Source organism: Colletotrichum higginsianum, chromosome 1 (assembly GCF_001672515.1).
Source record: "Colletotrichum higginsianum IMI 349063 chromosome 1, whole genome shotgun sequence".
NCBI lineage: Eukaryota > Fungi > Ascomycota > Sordariomycetes > Glomerellales > Glomerellaceae > Colletotrichum > Colletotrichum higginsianum.
Window position 1 is genome coordinate 5490973 of NC_030954.1, and position 16927 is coordinate 5507899.

The 16927-nt window shown below is 54.3% G+C and overlaps 6 protein-coding genes across 6 annotated transcripts; 4 read left to right on the top strand and 2 right to left on the bottom strand.

Moving 5' to 3' along the window:
- Window positions 1-1484: 1484 nt before the first annotated feature.
- Window positions 1485-3653, top strand: CH63R_01618 (Sporulation associated protein; the record flags this gene model as incomplete). Its single annotated transcript, XM_018296593.1, has 5 exons — window positions 1485-1542; window positions 1727-2002; window positions 2068-2228; window positions 2283-3282; window positions 3352-3653. 5 exons carry the CDS (start codon window positions 1485-1487, stop codon window positions 3651-3653), a joined length of 1797 nt encoding a protein of 598 aa, XP_018164955.1.
- Window positions 3654-4860: 1207 nt separating this feature from the next.
- Window positions 4861-5415, top strand: CH63R_01619 (putative Cis-3-chloroacrylic acid dehalogenase; the record flags this gene model as incomplete). The annotated part of the gene is made up of 1 exon (XM_018296594.1): window positions 4861-5415. One exon carries the CDS (start codon window positions 4861-4863, stop codon window positions 5413-5415), a length of 555 nt encoding a protein of 184 aa, XP_018164956.1.
- A 1009-nt stretch (window positions 5416-6424) lies between these two features.
- Window positions 6425-8296, bottom strand: CH63R_01620 (Cytochrome P450; the record flags this gene model as incomplete). Its single annotated transcript, XM_018296595.1, has 5 exons — window positions 6425-6858; window positions 6934-7536; window positions 7593-7661; window positions 7724-7826; window positions 7862-8296. The coding sequence occupies 5 exons, from the start codon at window positions 8294-8296 to the stop codon at window positions 6425-6427; spliced, it is 1644 nt and encodes a 547-aa protein (XP_018164957.1).
- Window positions 8297-11034: 2738 nt separating this feature from the next.
- On the top strand, window positions 11035-11805 carry CH63R_01621 (uncharacterized protein; the record flags this gene model as incomplete). The annotated part of the gene is made up of 4 exons (XM_018296596.1): window positions 11035-11359; window positions 11443-11545; window positions 11604-11731; window positions 11795-11805. 4 exons carry the CDS (start codon window positions 11035-11037, stop codon window positions 11803-11805), a joined length of 567 nt encoding a protein of 188 aa, XP_018164958.1.
- A 205-nt stretch (window positions 11806-12010) lies between these two features.
- CH63R_01622 (Carboxylic ester hydrolase) lies at window positions 12011-13726 on the bottom strand (the record flags this gene model as incomplete). The annotated part of the gene is made up of 1 exon (XM_018296597.1): window positions 12011-13726. One exon carries the CDS (start codon window positions 13724-13726, stop codon window positions 12011-12013), a length of 1716 nt encoding a protein of 571 aa, XP_018164959.1.
- Window positions 13727-16074: 2348 nt separating this feature from the next.
- CH63R_01623 (uncharacterized protein) lies at window positions 16075-16599 on the top strand (the record flags this gene model as incomplete). Its single annotated transcript, XM_018296598.1, has 2 exons — window positions 16075-16412; window positions 16473-16599. The coding sequence occupies 2 exons, from the start codon at window positions 16075-16077 to the stop codon at window positions 16597-16599; spliced, it is 465 nt and encodes a 154-aa protein (XP_018164960.1).
- Between the last annotated feature and the right edge of the window lie 328 nt (window positions 16600-16927).

Sequence of the window (16927 nt, forward strand, 5' to 3'; positions counted from 1 at the left end):
CGTTACGGGAGTGATAAGGAGAGCAGAGAGAGGATTGTCACAATCAGATAGCCTTCTGGGTCTTGGTTTCTTCTCCTTCTCTACATCCTCCGATGTGCCTTTGAACTTATACAAAAGGTGAATCCAATCAACTGAAGGCCATTTCTCATGACATCTCAACTGGGAAACACAGCATTGCCCCTCTTTCTGTGATTGGGAACAGCCCCTCACTTCTCCGGTTCACGAGCAAGTGGCGCCCAGTACCGCAGACGGGGATGCATCGAGTCTGCCCGCGCACATGAAGCCTCCTCTTGCAGCATGAGAGTTTCGTTCAGGCCGAGACAACCAACCGCGTTGGAAGATCTTAGCGAATGACAACACCAAAGCCGGTTGGGATGTCCGAAACAGCGAGCGTCGTGAACAGTCTCGGTAGTTTACTCGAGAGCATGATTGGATCTCCATGTTGACCAGAGACATGCCATGCCGGTCGTGGCACCTCAAAGTGAGGGGAATTCAATGACAGGAATCAGATCATGTTGCAGCAAATGCAGTTGTACAAGAGACCTGGGGATTGGTTTCAACTCTCATCCTACATGTCCGTCAGGCCTCAACCAGGTCAATGTGCTCGTCGTTGCGTACCTAGGTTCAAGGACTCGACTATCAATCAGAGAGAGCCCCCCTCCCCGTCTCCCACCTAGAAGCATACACACCAAAAAGTATCATGCTGTGTTACCTAGGTTAACGAACGGGGTAGAGCGGAATTGAGGGGATTCCTGCCGTACGCCAATGCCTAGGAGATCAACCGGTTGACCTGTGCAACCAGGACTAGTGCAGAAGCTCAAAGCGTTGCCCGGACGGGCCGCACCGTCTGCAGCATTCCGATCTAGTTGAGAATTACGCGGCATCTCATTGGAAGTGTGATTAAGTCGGCCGGGCAGGTCGCTTGTGATTGGTATATCACACTTTGATTGTGAGACATTTCACATTGGTGGAGCTGAATGGCATGAGACGCGAGGCGTCTTCCCCGCAAATTGACCAGATCAGCTCTGGTGTGTGTCACCATGCCGCCTGTCGTGCTGTGTTGCGATTCGCTGAAGTGCGTTGTCGTGGTTTGTCATTCCTGTCTGAAGGGCAGACGTAGAGTCGTTGTGTTTTGTGGCTGGCTGATGGCCTCGTAAGATATGACGGAAACGGTCAGAGAGCTTGACGCTCACAACGAATAGCACTGACTAATCCCTTGCATGGTGGACAGCAAGCATGATTGACAGGTGAAGCCGTAATAAGATCGTCGTCGCTAGTCTCTGTGTGACGGACTTGACCATCTGAAACTGGGAAATGCGAAGCTGGCTGGCTGGCTGAGGTTGTCCCGAGGTCTGATCTTGTCCTCTCGTTGGGCAACACGGCAGATGGATTGTGACACTGCCTGGACACAAAAACGTTTTCAAGGCGCTATTGATATCACATGAAAGTCCTGGCAAGTTGCGGGGGGGTTGTCTAAGTTGTGAATGGACACCAAGACACGGGCGGCTGAGGTTGCCACAGATCACGATTCACGACGCAGTGGTACGAGGTCACTTCCGCTCCTTGACGCCAAAACAGGTAGGACATGTTGATCACTCCTGTCTCACATGTGAGACTGTAGAGAAATATTGCTTCGCCAGGCGTTGTCAAGTCCAATACCTCGCCGCAGGGCCAGTGTTTGCGGAGGTCCGAGGGGAGGCCAGTCATTAGACTAACGTCTTGAGAGACATTTGGTATATCAGGTTTCTCGCGCCGGCTATTGATGTCCTTCTCAGAACCCAAACCTCTCCTGTTCCAAAACCTTCGCCAATTCTAGCCGTTATGCCTGCAGCTTTGAGCAATGGCGGTCAAGGGCCAGCACAGGCTCCTGTCCCGAAGAAGCTGGTTCTCTGTTTCGACGGCACCGGCAACACCTTCACTGGTTCCAACTCGGATACCAATGTTGTCAAAATCCTGAGCAAGCTGGATCGCAATGATCCGAATCAGTACCACTACTACCAGAGTAAGGCAATTCCATCTTGAAGTCATGTTCGCAGCATCATCGCTGACACGTATTTCTCTCATCAGCTGGCATCGGCACGTACGACATCAACGATGAATCCGTCAACAAGAGCTGGTTCGGCGAGGTTCGAAGTTCTCTGTCACAGACCATTGACCAAGGAATCGGCACAACGTTCGACGCTCATGTCCTTGCTGGCTACCGCTTCCTCATGCGTTACTACGATTCCGTAAGTCTGATCAATACTGTAGTGGGTGATGGCCACTGACTCACAAATCTTCAGGGAGACAAGATCTACATGTTCGGTTTTAGCAGAGGTGCCTTCACGGCCAAGTTTCTGGCACGCATGATTCACACCGTTGGCCTGCTGTGCAAAGGCAACGAGGAGATGGTCCCCTTTGCCTACCGTCTCTACCAGCGCTACCTGGCAGGTGAGGTTGAGGACTTCATCGTGGCACACCCCAAGAAGTCCAAGAAACACAAGGGTAAGGCTGCATCTACATCGAATGGAGACAACATAGAGCCAAGCGACGTAGAGGACGAGGAGCCAGCCCTAGACGAACATCACGAAAACGGCGACCCGGTCGCCCACGGGCACAGATATGAGGTCGCCCGGGACGAGATCGAAGCATTCAGCGATACGTTCTGTCGTAAGGAGACGTCGATGCACTGCGGACAGATGGAAGAGTCCAACATCAAGGTCTTCTTCCTCGGCATCTGGGACTGCGTCAACTCCGTGGCCGTCCTCGAGCGGACCACACCCGTGCCCGTCCCTGTCGCCGGCACGGCGCACCACGTCCGGCACGCCGTCGCCGTCGACGAGCGCCGCGTCAAGTTCAAAGCCGCCCTCCTCGCCCAGGACATCCGCGACACGAGCCACACGCACGAGGACATCAAGGAGGTCTGGTTCCCCGGCTGCCACGGGGACGTCGGCGGCGGGTGGCCCGCCTCCGACGACAACCCCCTCGACAACCGCGGCGAGATGACTTTTTGGGAGCGCGTCAAGAACTTTTGGACGACGCGCAATGACAAGAGGCTCAGTAAGGCGCTCGGCTGCGACCGGTTCCAGATGAGCGACGTCCCGTTGGCCTGGATGATCCGCGAGGTCGAGCTCGTCGGCGCAAATGAGCCGTCGGCGGCTCTCAAATGGCGTGAAAGCGTACACGCTTTCAAGGCACGGTTCGCGAAGAAGAAGAAGCAAGCGCTGAAGGGAGTCATTCATGATTCTCTCGCCTTTGGCAGCGGGACGGCCTTCTTCAAGGTGCTGCTGTGGAAGTTCATGGGTGAGCAGTTCTCCGATAATCACACGTTCTCATTCCGGTTGCTGACACTGAAATTTTCATCGCCAACAGAGTGGTTACCCTTCATTACACGCTGGGAGCTCGAGGACAAAGGGTGGCAGAACGTTCGTTTCCCTCTCAACAAGGGCCACACTCGGGATATTCCCAAGGACGCCGTCCTCCACGAGTCCCTTCTGTGGCGTCTGAAGAACGATCCGACCTACTGTCCCGGGAACAATCACGGCGGACGGCTCCCGCCTTGCTTGAAACACAAGGATGCCGTTGCTGAATGCGAGCCTGCGACAGACGCCGAGGCAGAGGAAACCCTTGAACACAAGATTTACAAGATCGTGAGGTCGGCATCTGATCTTTGACGATATGACAAGGAGAAAGTGTGTCTTACAAGTGAGGTGTAAAGACTCTGATAAAGGCTGGTTAATGGGGGAGGGGGGGGGGGTTAGGGCGCGTGTTGATTCTGACAGTTGTATCTATCAAATAGTGTAGCCATGGTGGGGATTTTTATGAAGTCAATTCTTTTATCCTTTGGGTCGTACTTATAGCCTTTTATTTTAAAATTTAACGTGTACTTGCTACCAATTCCATATTCGCTTCCTATGCGCAGTTCTAGATCTTTGGGTTCAGGAACCGTGGTTTGGTCAGTGTGGCTGTTATCTCGATTTAGAGACTGGCCTCCTTAGCTTTTTATCGACCACTTATATCATGAGATCATCTTGGAGGAGACGTAGTTGACGAGGTTGGATGGCTGGCTTCCCTGTAGCCAAATGACGAGACAGCTAGCTCCAGGCTTCTTCTGCATCAGTTTCAGAGCATCACAGCCACCTACACCAAAGAATACGATGTCTTTCGGCGTCATAGTCGTTAGTATCATGCCTCTTTTCAAGAATTGGTGCGAGACGGAGGGCTACGGACGACAGGATCCAGTGTCGTCCTCAGAAGTCCTCTACACATGTGTATCCGTTGTCCGTAGGCAAGCCCTCGAACCGCGACAGATACCTGGAGTCTCGTCGACGCTTCAGTCCCAGTTATCACTTTGCTCCAGAAATTTTGGTCTTCCATCGGCGAGATGTCCTAAAACTACAGCACAAAAACTTTTCGTAGGGAGTACTTCCCCGTAGCCACGGCTTTGTGGATGGCACGGGGCTGGAGATCTGTACCTTGCGATCTTCTTCAGAGACCTGGGAGAGCAACGAATTCCTCGTTCCATTGCCGCAGGTCGACACTGTATCATTAGAGGGGCACTTCCAAAGACCACGTGCAGAGTTACTTTGAGGAGAACACAACAGGGGATCATGAAGATGGAGAGATGACCCCGCACCATGCATGATTGCGTCGGTCGCAACGCCACGTTCATGGCCGCGTGCCTCACCCGAGAGGATTACTGATCTACCTAGGTTGTCTGCGATCGCCTCCATGGCTGGCAATAAATATGTGGTTGTCCTGTCCATGAGTCTAGTCTGAGTTCCCTTACACAAGCAGTGCTCGCCCCGCCGAATTCTTTCAACCCAGGCCGACTTACCGCTCCAATTGTGTTACATCTGACTGTTAGCTCGATAATACAACATGCCTTATTATCAGGTCTACCATACCTATCCTCTCTCCCTCTCACAGAGGCAGTCCATTGCCCTGTCCATCACAAACCTGCACTGCAGCGCCTTCAACACCCCGGCATTCTTCGTACATGTGACCTTCAGCAAGCAAGACCTCTCTTCCGATGATGGAACCTACTTCATGGCTGGGAAGTCGCACTCCGCCAACTCCAATCGCATCGTTGCGCTGGTTCGCACGTCAGATTCTCGAACAAAGGACGACTTTGATAAACTGGCAGCTAGCATCGAAGACGCATGGAACGGGGCCCTCAGAGAGGGAAACGCAGATGGTGCTGAGCAGGTCGATGGGCTCGACGAATCTAAGCGGCTCATGATGGTTGTTTTTACCCCGATGCTGGCGATCCGGGAGGGCGGCATGGCCATTCCCGAGGCAGGCCATGAGGAAGCTTGGCTGACGCAGCAGCTGCCATACATTAGGGAGATGGCAGAGAAACACAATGTGGGCGATTTCAAACTCTTGCTAGAGGAGATGAACCAAAGAGAGGCCGTTGGTAAGCATGCTGGGTAGATACAAGGAAGATTGTTGGTTCTAGGATGGGTGGCCATCATGAGATCAATCGAAAGATGCAACCAAACTACTATCAGTGACTTCTCTCGCAAAGACCACAAGGGAAAGCAAGTATGCACAGGAGCCTTTCGTGTCACCAACTGCCGGTCTCGTGTTGGCCAAATTCCCCTGGTCGTTAGTGAGTCGATCTAGGTAGACTGATCAACCTTGATCATGGTCATCAATCGACCGGGCGCATATTATGATTGTGATTCTCACGGTTCCTGTTGTCGTTTGTATGTACGCACCGTTTCTTTGGCCGCTATACCAGTACATTCTGTCACTTGAACCCCGTGCTCGGGACGCTTCGCGGAGGAGGCATACCCGTTGAGTACGTTGTGCCGCGTGCGCCAGCACTCAACGCGCGGAGCTCATGGTGCTCTGACTCCTCGAGAATAAGAAATTCGAGGCCTCGGAGGAAAAGATGATGAAGCATTTTGAGCTGATGTTGAATCGCCGGAAACTGTGTCGAAAATCGGAGAAAAAACGCGAGGCCCAAAGCTCGGGAATGCATGATACCCGTCGGCGCAACGTGGCGGGAACTCTGCCACGGGCCGTGGACGAGATGAACCCAGAGGTAAACAGCGTAGGCAGGGCCACAACGTGACGCAGATATCAGCCGAATCTTGTACGGGGTCGGTTCAGTACAGCATTCACACTTCTCGAGAGATGAGGAGTAACACAGCCAAGAATGAAGCCCCGACTGAAATACTTCGTTGACAAAGTCTGCCAGCTCAGCATTGGAATGACAGACACATTGTACGCAAATTGAACTAGATTTATTGAATGCCGAGCTATTACAATCTCTTTGGCTCATTGCTATGACCATCGTCAAACCTAGATTACAAGTGTTCCAGCAAAAGAGCCCCCCATCAAACACAAGCCCCATGATCAAAGGAATCCGCATACGCCGGGGCATTTCAGACAATGCTAGCCCTTCCCGACCATGTCGCATGGAAACTCATAGCCGCTACGCCTTGAGCCCCAAGTCGCCGGTCCTCCGCCTGATCTCGATCTTGGCCTTGGGGTCGACCTCGATGGTGAAGCCAAAGTTGACCGAGTTGGGCCGGGCCTCGGCCGCCAGCCGCCAGTCGTACTTGAGGAGGAGGTGGCAGAGGATGATCTTGACCTCGTTGGCGGCGAAGAAGCGACCCGGGCACGCGTGCTGGCCGTGGCCGAAGCCGAGGTGTTCGGGCGAGGTGCTGACGAAGTGGGCGGCTCCGTCGTTGCCGGCGCCGAGAGACTCGCGCATGCGGAGGTAGCGGTTTCCGTCGAAGCGGTTGGGGTCCAGGTAGACGGAAGAATCCCGCATGCGGTGGCAGCTGACGGCGATGCGGCTGCCCTCCGGGAGTTCCAGGCCGTTGGAGAGGGTCACGGGCTTGGTGACCTCTCGGTGCATGGCAACTACGAAATAGTCTATGTCAGAAAAGGACTCGGAAATGCAAAAAAAAAAAAGGGGGTTGGAGGGGTTGAAGTTACCGATCCCAAGGGGGTGCAGGCGCTGGGTCTCCTTGCAGAAAGAGTCGAGGAGGCGCATCTTGTAGAGACCCATACGCGACCATCCGTCGGTGCGGATCACGTCGGTGACTTCCTTTCGGAGGGGTTCAAAGTAGTCAGGGTACTTGGCAAGGTCAAGCATCACCTGTGTGATGAGATCGGATGTCGTGTGAAGGGCGGCAAAGGAAAGCCCCAGCTGCATCATGGCAGGGTCGGAGCTGGCGTCTTCGCAAGACTCCTCGCACCACTCGAGGCAGTCGTTGTACTCGGGCTCCTCTTCCCCGCGGTCCAGCGCGGCCTTCTTCTCCACGCGGCGCTCCTCGACTATCGGGTTGATGATCTCCCTGGCTTCTTTCACTTGGGCTTGGAGCTTGCGGCTGAGCGGGTTGATCTGGTGGACGAAGCTGCGGAGGGGCTTGGGGAAGATCCGGAGCAGTTCCGAGGCGAGAAAGCTGGTTCTGGCGTACTCTGAGGTGATCTTCAGCCATTCTTGGTTGCGGGAGAGCTTCTCTCCGCCAAAGACGCGAGTGGAAACCCGGGCCACGACCTTGAGCATCTCCTCCTTGATCACGACGGTTTGCCATTCTAGGTTGTGTTAGTAAAGGTGTCCTGTGACGTTGCTGTACGATTAATCGACCTACCCTTCTCTTCTCCGATGACGTCGTTCAGGGAAGCGGTCGTCTCGTCGGACACGGGAGCCGTCAGCTTGGCTGGAAATTCGGTTAGCCGACATGGTACAGGACGACTTGGGAGAGGTGAGATGGCCACATACACAAGAACTGGGTCAATCTTGTCCGGATGACGTATTTGAGAACCGCCTTTTGCGAGTTGGCTTCCTTCAATGGCTCAAAACCAGGCAGGTAAGCATGGAAGTTCTGCAACCCAAGTTTGTGTTAATATTGATGCCCACCCTGGCTCTGTAGGTAGTGCAGTCCCAAGGAAAACTTGCCTTGTCCAGAACGCGGTCGAAGCTGAGATCCTCGTGGTTGCGGATCTCGTTGGCAAAGGGCACCGCCGGCAGAATCGTCATATCCCCGGCATCGGTGAGAACCTGGTAAGGCTCATCGGGGTTGGTCTTGGTCCTCTCCTCCACAACGTGTCGGACCTTGAAAATGAAGTCCCATTTGACCTTCAACCAGGCGAAATCCCACTTGTGGCGCGGGTTGAGTATGGGCAGGTCGGTGTGAGGCGTCTGCTCCGTCTGCTGGATAGAGAAATAAAAGACGAACAAAAGGAAAGCCGTGATGAAATAAGGAACCGGCTTCTCTAGAGGGCTTGGGATGGCCTGCAGCGTGTCGAGGGGCCCCCAAGACTGGTTGGAATAGGAGTTGTTGGCGGTAGCCATGGTCTATCGGGGATGTGGGTATCACGCTACAAGGCAGACTCCTAATTTTCGAGTTAATTTTCGGTCTAGCCGGAGAATAGTAATAGAGAGGGAAGACGTAGTCTCGATGAACCAAACACGAAGGGGACGCTGGAAGAAAAGGGAAGCCGACAAAAGCGGACAACGTGTGTCGCAGGGACGCGGACTCATTTTGGCCATGCCCCCGCGAAACGCCCACCGAGACATTTGGGGGGGGAAGGAAAAGACGAGCTCGAGAGCTTGGAGCGCCGTGCTCACACTGGACTGGCGTGACAGCTGATGGGCGGTGGTGTTTGGTTTCAAACGAGATGCAGACACACAGCCCGCACAAAGCCCCGTCGTCGAGCTGGCTCGGCGCATAGACCCCATCCCTCGGACGATCTCAGCGCCGATCTGGGAGCAGCTCAAGGCCCAAGAAAGCACGGCAGAAGCAGGAAAGGGTTCTCCGATATGGGTTGAATGCGAGGGGGGGGGGGGGCGGGCTCTGGTGCGCGCATACTGGGATGAGGGGGGGTAACCGCAGGCCGGGCTTTGTTCTTGATTCGAAGCTTGGGACAGACATCGGTGCTTTGCAAGTTGCCGCAGAAGTTGGAACGTCTGCAAGGGGAAAACCTTCAGCGGGGGCCGAGCTTCGTCTGGCATGGGTAATACTAGTAGGCCCAGGCCGGACTTGGAATGGTGGTGTTGCGGGGAATAGAACGATGGACTCCGGCGTGGTGTCCGGGTTGACATCCGGCGCTTTGCGGGGCTTAGAGACTCTAATGAGGGAGGGCTATCGAATTGCTTTGGTACTGGCAGGGGCGTTGGCTCTCTTCGTTGAGATGGGTTGACATCATGAGCAGACGGTTCCCTCGCATAAGAAGTCGTCATTTCGTCTTTGTTCCCTCCAGTCGCCGCTACACTCATGATAACCATTTGCACGTCATCACCGGACCTTGTGCGCGTGGGGGGCTGCGTCGAAATTCCAAGGCCAAACATTTGGAGGGATCTAAGTCGTAATCCCAATACCAACTGGGATTGACCTCATCGTAAATTCTTCATAGAACAACGAAATCCGTGATACCTTTTTTTTTGTTTTGTATCTTTCTTGGAATCGTACCTGTCGGCATGGATCGTCAACAGGAACATGGTATTGGCCGCCGCGTGGTGGAAGCAAGATGGGCCGGACTCGCAAATCACCTAACCGACCACTACGCAACACGGAGATGTTCATGGGCCGTCATTCGCAGCACTGTTGTATTAGGTAGAGACGTTTCGTTTCTTCCATCTCTCGGTCGTCAGAAACCGTTCAACGTCTACTCGAAACAGTTCTCGTTTTGTTTCTCGGCAAGCAAAAAGAAACGCGCCCGGCGCCGGAACGTGCGAGTGCGTGTTCCCTTCTAGAACAAAAAGAAGGGCCTGACCATCCCATCGTCATCGTCCTCTGAAGTTCAAGGTTTTGTACAAATTGTCATTTAAGCTGTACTCTTTGATGGGGTTTTTTTGACATCCAGAACCTCACTCCCTTACTTGAAAATTTCCCATTCAAACCGCACAAATCGGGGTCAAGCTGGCCATCCCACAGTGGTAAGACTCCATTTCAATTTCCAACAGTAGCCGCCTATAGAGACTCAATAAACCCGCCCAACATCATCTCCAACTTCATCCCCAAGATCCCCCGAGCGGATGTTCTAGGCTGTAGGCGCCTCCTAGCTGGAATTACTTTAGCTGTTTTGCGTTCCCCAAATCCGTCAAGTAATGGCTTTTCTTTTTTAAAAGAGTCCAAGTTTTTTCCGTTTCTCATCATTCAAATATCTAGGTTTATCCAAGTCCCCAAGGAGGAGATATTGAACATGCTGGTCAATTGCGAGAATCAACTGCCGGAGGGACACGGAGGACTGCGCTGGGAGTTCAGTTAACCTGTGACCGATATGACTCCCCTTACATACTTACGCCGATCTCCTCGGGATCCGTCGAGGCTATTATTCTCCGATCAACCGACAAGGATCTGGCAGCGCCACAAGGTTCCGTTTCGGGCGCAACTTTCCATTTTCGCCGGGCGAGTCGGGCGCCCTCTTGGCATCCATGTTTCCGAGGTGGCATTCGCCAGGCTCGGCGACGTACTTCCTGAGACTCTAATAGATTGACTCGTTACGACGTCGGGGGGCGGAAGTCTCGCAGTCGCTCCTCCTCCGAGGCCGCCCAAGGTGAGGTGTTGGAGCAGTCGTTCGTGATGACCATTTCGGATGAACCGGATAACGCCAAGTGCCGACGCTGCATGCATGCTTGTTTGTGTTAATGCGTGCCTGCAGCCCCCCCGCCAGGTCTTGCTCCGGGGGAAACATCGCGACATGTTCCACCGAGCAAGGTGATAGGGTTTACTGATGTTACTTCGGGAGCCAGGGGCGGGGGCCATATGACGGCCTGACTTGATTTCATCAATGTTTCTGTAGGTCCTGGACAAGCGGGCGACATTAGTCTTTGATAGTGACTCGCACACGGGATCCCCCCGCCACTCGACTGGAAACTCAAACCGGCCTCGTTTCTCTCGAGAGGGGGGAAGAAAACTTGGCAGATGGGAGCGTCGAGAAGATTTAAATATCGCGTGGCGAACCCTCAGGAGAGGCTGCGTTGGGCTGGCTCTTGTCTCTGTTTTCAACCGTGGTGCTACAGACACCTTGTTCCGGATCCAGTACGACAAGTAATCATCATAGAAAACAGTCACCAAGTCTCCGGTTGCCATGCTGTTCAAGGTTTTCACGTCCGCCGTATTTGCCTCGCTGGCCTTCCAGCCGGCCGGCGCTGTGCCTGCGCCTCAAGAAAACTCGGTTATCAACCTCGCTGCAGTAGTAAAGGCGGATCACCCGGAGGCGTACGCCGCGTTCTTGAAGGCGCCCAAGATCACGCTCGACGGTGCTGTCTGGAAGCGTCAGGCAGTGCCCGGGGACGGCAACCCCGATCCAGATCGGCCCCCGGTCACGCCCGATAACATATTCCTTCTGCAATGCTCCGACGCCGGCTTCCTAGGAGAGTGCCTCTCCTTCGGGGCCCCTCCCGGACGATGCGGTAAGAAATCCGACCCTGACCTGCGCCAAAGGCCATCAATCTTCTCGGAAAGACAACATGGAACTGACTGCCAGCCGCGACAGTGAGTTATGCGAGCTTCAACAGGAACCAGACTTTCATCGACAAGTACGACAACCAGACGACTTCATTGAGCTCAAACACCGGCGGTCTCTGTCAGTTCTACAAGTGAGTTGAACAATACCTGACGGGAGGCCAGTTCCGAGCTGACCAGAGTGCCAAACAGGTTCACCGGCTGCAACAACAAGGGCGACGACCGGGGTGTTTCCCTCGGTTACAATTTCAACCTCGCCGAAGCCAACGACGAGGGCTATTCCGGCGATTATGACAACCAAATCAGCTCTTGTAAGTGCTGTCTGTCCTGGCTTGCCTGCTGTCGACCCTTCGAGATGAAAAAGACCCTGACTTGTTGCGCAGGGAGATGCTGACCATATGGTCGGTTTGGAATGGCTTTGTAGCTCAACATTGGTCACTAAACTGTACATCTCAAACAACTGTTTTTTTGCACGTTCATCACTGTAGATACCGAACCAAATCAGCACATGTTGATAAGTTTGACGCCGATGGGTCTGTGGATAGCAGTCCAAGAGTAGCTTCGTCGGTGCCATTGGATGAAACATGCAAAACTAACGCCTAGTAATACTTGGAGAACTGTCTAACGTGTCTCTTCTTGAATTTTGTGTCTTCGGTCGTGCTGTTGATGCCGGCAGCCAAAGTCGCATCCAGCTCCGTGACCGCGCCCTCGTCGACGGGCTTGCCCAGGTTCTCGGAAAAGGGCCGCACAACGTCGCAGCGGAGCGCCTGCGCGGTGCTCATCCTCTCCATGTGGGTGTTGTTGGTCTGCACAAAGAGCCTCTCGCGGCCCTCGGGGCCGGTGAAGGGCCTCCACTCGGCGGCGCCCTTCTCGCGGTCGGTGTTGGGGTCCAGGTTGCGGATGAAGGAGACCCAGTACTTGCGGAACTGCGAGACGATGGGCTTGTTGATATCGAAGTAGGAGGCGGGCGCGCTGCCGTCGGTGCGGTTGGGGCCCCAGAAGGCGTACGTGTTCACCGTGTGGTAGGCCCCGAAGCCCTCGGCCTCGGACTTGGGGTCCTGGACGGCGTACTTGTAGTTGTACGTCGGCACCTCGTCGCGCGCGAAGTAGTCCTGGATGTTGCGGATGATGCAGTGGTTGCCGACGTCGCCGATGGCGTTGGCCGCCTGACGCCACTTGACTCCGGAGTCGGGGTACACCGGCTGCGGCACGTTGATGTAGAGATCATCAAGAATGGCGAGGGAGGCGTTGGACAGAGACGGGTCCTGGCCGAGAAGCCATTTGTTGGCCTCCTCAGTAGAGTTGGTCGACTGCGGCGCAGAGTACATGGTGCCCTCCTGGGCGCAAGAGCCCCAGATGGTCGGGACCTTTGTATACTTGCCCTGCTTGAAGAGGTTGACCATGCTGTCGGTGAAGAGCTCGCCGTCGATCCCCGGGTTGAACCAGCAGCTCGAGGACCGGACGGCGGACTGGTTCAGGGCACGGAGGCATGCCAACGAGTCCGCAGAGTCGGAGCAGCCCTTCTCCTTGGCGAGGCAGTCGTACTGACCCTGGCCTTGCTCCATCGACCGCATCGTCACCCAGCCGCCGGACTCGGCAATGCCGCCAGCAAAGAGCTGCTTGCCGCCCGTGTCGGCGGCCATCAGGAGACCCACGGCCGAGCCGCCAGCGCTGACGCCGTCGAGGACGACCTGCTCGGGGTTGCCGCCGAACTTGGCAATGTTGGTCTGAACCCACTCCAGGGCCTTGATCATGTCCTTGATGCCGGCGTTGAGGCTGCCGCCGGCGCGGACCTCCTCGCTCTGCAAAAAGCCGTACATGCCGACGCGGTAGTTGATCTGCACGACGATGACGTTGCCGTCGGACGCGATCTCGCTGGCGTCCCAGTTGGCGTTCGAGTTGGAACCGAACCCACCGCCCTGGAGGAAGAAGACGACAGGAAGCCTGGAGTCGGCCTTGGCCTTGGACGGAGCCGTGACGCTCAGGTAGAGGCAGTCCTCGTCGACCGTGAAGCGCGAGTAGGTGCCGGACACGGTCCAATCGTTGGGCTGCTGGGGAGGGCAGATGTGGCCATGGACGGTGGCGTTGATCAAGCCGGTCTGAACGGGGTCGGCGGGCGCGGCGAAGCGGAGATCTCCAACGGGGGGAGCGGCATACTGGATGCCCTTCCAGGTTGTCACGCCCAGCTTGGCATCGGTGACGGCTCCCTGGAACTGGGCGTACCCGAGGTCGACGAGGGGATCGACGGCCTGGACGCCTGGGGCGAAGACGTTCGCGGCGGCGAGCAAGAAAGCGAGGTGTGATCCCTGCCACATCATGACGAAGAGGTTCGATCGTTCGTTGGAAAGAGAAAGAATGGAATGAATCGAGGAAGCCTCGAGGAAAGAAAGGAACGGCCCGCGAGGAGACCCGGTGGGAGGAAAAGAATGAAAGTAGTGCTAGCACTGTTGAAAGAAGACGAAAGTTGGTTATGCCGAAAGGTCTTCTCACTTCAACGGGAACGATACTGTCCGACACATTATGTACTCCAAGGTATATTGAGCCCTCAAACTGACTGAACCTCTCTCTCCTTTTCCCTACGTCCGTGGTTTCCGCTGGTAGAATCCCTCTATTCTACAACATTGAGTCAGATTGCCTGTCTAGTTGAAACATTGCGGACGATGGTGCTCCCCGCGACTAACCAAAGCGAGGGCAACTATATTGCATGCCACCCCACCCAGGCAAAGTCTAATAGATGGGACGAACGTCGCATCCGGTGGGAGGCAATCTAACAGGCGATTCTCAGGAACATGTAGGAACAGCATTCGGGGCACGAGTTGTTGGTCCAACGCCAGTCAACAGCCACGGTCCGTAGAGACTTTCGCCACCGGACTGAAGCAGGAGGCGGGAGGAAGTACGCGTAACCGAGGGCGCAACTGTGTCGGTCTCACTGTGGTCGATGATTTTAACTGGGATGGATTCCCGCACGTCAAATCCCGGCCAAGAAACCCCGCCTCCCCTGGTTAGTGGAGGGTCATCATCCTGAACTCTAAAAACGAAACGTGCGAATCCGAGATATTGGGACTCGCCTGGTAGATGAATCTGTGCCATCAGGGGCAAGCAATTGCCAAAATGGTACTCTGTAGACAGCCTAAGTGAAACACGGTCATTCTCCATTCGGCCTGTACAACGTTATTGCTTTATAACACTTCAGCAGCAAGCTTCTTGATTGGCCGTGAAACCGAGCAAGAAACTCTATCGTGAGTTGGGTGGTAATATCATGGCATCTCTGACCTCGCTTTCCTGCTCGCGTCACCAGCCTCCCTGCGGTAATCATGGATAACCTCAGCCGAACTATGATGAGAACTGTGCTTTACAAAATCAGTCTCTCTGCTGATATCCAGTGTCGTGTCAGAATGGCTTCTGGAGAATCCATCCTCTCAGGGCTTCGTCGAGTTGACCTTGGTGCCGAGTAAGATAAGGCTCCAGGTCCTTGTTTCCTCCAACACAAACGGCTCGCTTGTCTCGTCTCCGAAAATCTCAACGGCAGTTGTTTCGTTTGAAAAGGATGGAATATCAGTACTCAAGGAAACAAAACGTCAAATGCTACACCTGCGATGGCGAACTTGAGATAGGCACTTTTCAAGAAACTGCAAGTGAAAACCACCAGTTTGCAATGGTTATTCAACCTATCGAAGGGTGAGACTGTTGAGAAACGTGCGTCCAGGGAGATTTAGTCCCCAATGGAAGCCCAATACGAAATGTCAAGAGAGTGTGCAGCGAACTTGGTGACTTGCTTGGGCACACCCCGTATGTGCACCGCAACACCGCCTTTGCTCCTAATCCGGGGCAAACATTGCTGGAGCCATAAACATCGGAGGCTGTTAAGTTCGTGCACAGTTCCAGGTGCCATCTCGTATGCACTTCGCCGGTGTCCATATCTTGCTGCTTGCGGCTGCATCCAGTATTGGTCACACACGTCGCGTTTTCCAAGTAGCGCAGCCTTTGTCTAAAGCGTCTCTCATGACCTGACATGGCGACGCTTGGACAACAAACTTGGAAGGGTGAATTGTTGAGGTAGAAAACAGGTTCAGCAAACTCGCTTTTGCAAGATCCAGGCTTTGTGAAGCAAAATGAAGACCTTCACTGCGATACGGTGAACACAATCGTCCTCTGGAATCAATCACTGTAGTTGTGCCTTCAGATACCTAGAAGGACAGGCACTAACTTGACTATTTATTGTTTGCCACAGGGATTCGAGAGAAAACGTGAGACAGCGAGTCCTTCGTCTCCAAAGCTGTCGTTTGCCTGCCCAAACATGGTCCAAAAGACCGATTGCCGGGCCAAACATACCCATAGACGATGCCTCGATACGAAAAACGAGTCTGCGGTCGATGCTTTGAAGGTGGAACAAACTTTTTGGCGCATATACGCGGCATTTCATGTGCTACAACGATGATTTGATCCTCGTGTTCGTCTCTAGTCGTGGTCGGATTCCAGTCTCCTGCATGTTTGTGGAGATCAACGGTTACTATTGTTGATGGAGATAATGAGAATGAGGCACCCAAGGCTATTCGCCATCGGACTCGGCAGACAGAATATAAAGACCTAGACATGCCTCGACCATGGTTCCTGTTGATGCTCAAGAAGTTATCAAGCCACTAGTCCAGAGCATCTCTTCACAATGGCCATTTACCACTTCTTGACCCTCGTCCTGGCTGCGGCTGCCGCAGCGACGCCCACGTCATCCAGCCCGATCGCATCTCCCGAAGTCGCCGAGTGGCAGGACATCGTCTCGGTCGAAGCCTACGGTGCCCAGATGGCCAGCATCGGAGAAGCCGGCCTTCAAGCCCTCGCAGCGGAGCGCATCTGCGACCTCACACTCTGCAGCGGTGTCGACTTCACGGGCGAGTGCTCCCTGTGGTGCTACTACGAGAACATGCATCAGAAGATCCCGAGCGAGAAGAGATCCAGCACCATGTCCGCCCGCTATGGAAGGGCCAAAGAATGCTGGTTCTACGGGTGCGTACTAGTCCCCCCCGGTGCTGTTTGATACGGTGGGCTAACATTCAACCTCTGCAGCGCTCCGACCTGCGATATGCACTTCCTCATGAATGGGCCGATGCAGAGGCTTGTCAACCCTGGCGGCAATCTTCAGGACAACGTGAGGGGCCAGGCCGGCTGCGTTCTTTGCCCCAGAATTGGTTGAAAACGGAATGCCTTTAGGGGATATCTTCCTGGCTCTGTAGAAGGTTTGGGAGTGAAGTAACGGAAAGGATGGCCGCAGTAGCTTGATAGGGTATTCAGAACAGATCGTAGTCAAGAAGCCACGTACACAGGTTGCTAAACATATGCTGACTCTGATGAATGCTGGTCAAGTTTCTAAACAATTCTATCTGGCGTACACTTTAAACATATGTGACGCGCCTCCAATTTGAAGTGCGTATAACTTGTTGAAGTAACACCCGAGTGGGCGTAATAAAAGGGTTTGGCTCAGCTTGTCAGCCTCAACTCTATCCCATGGGCATAATTCCACA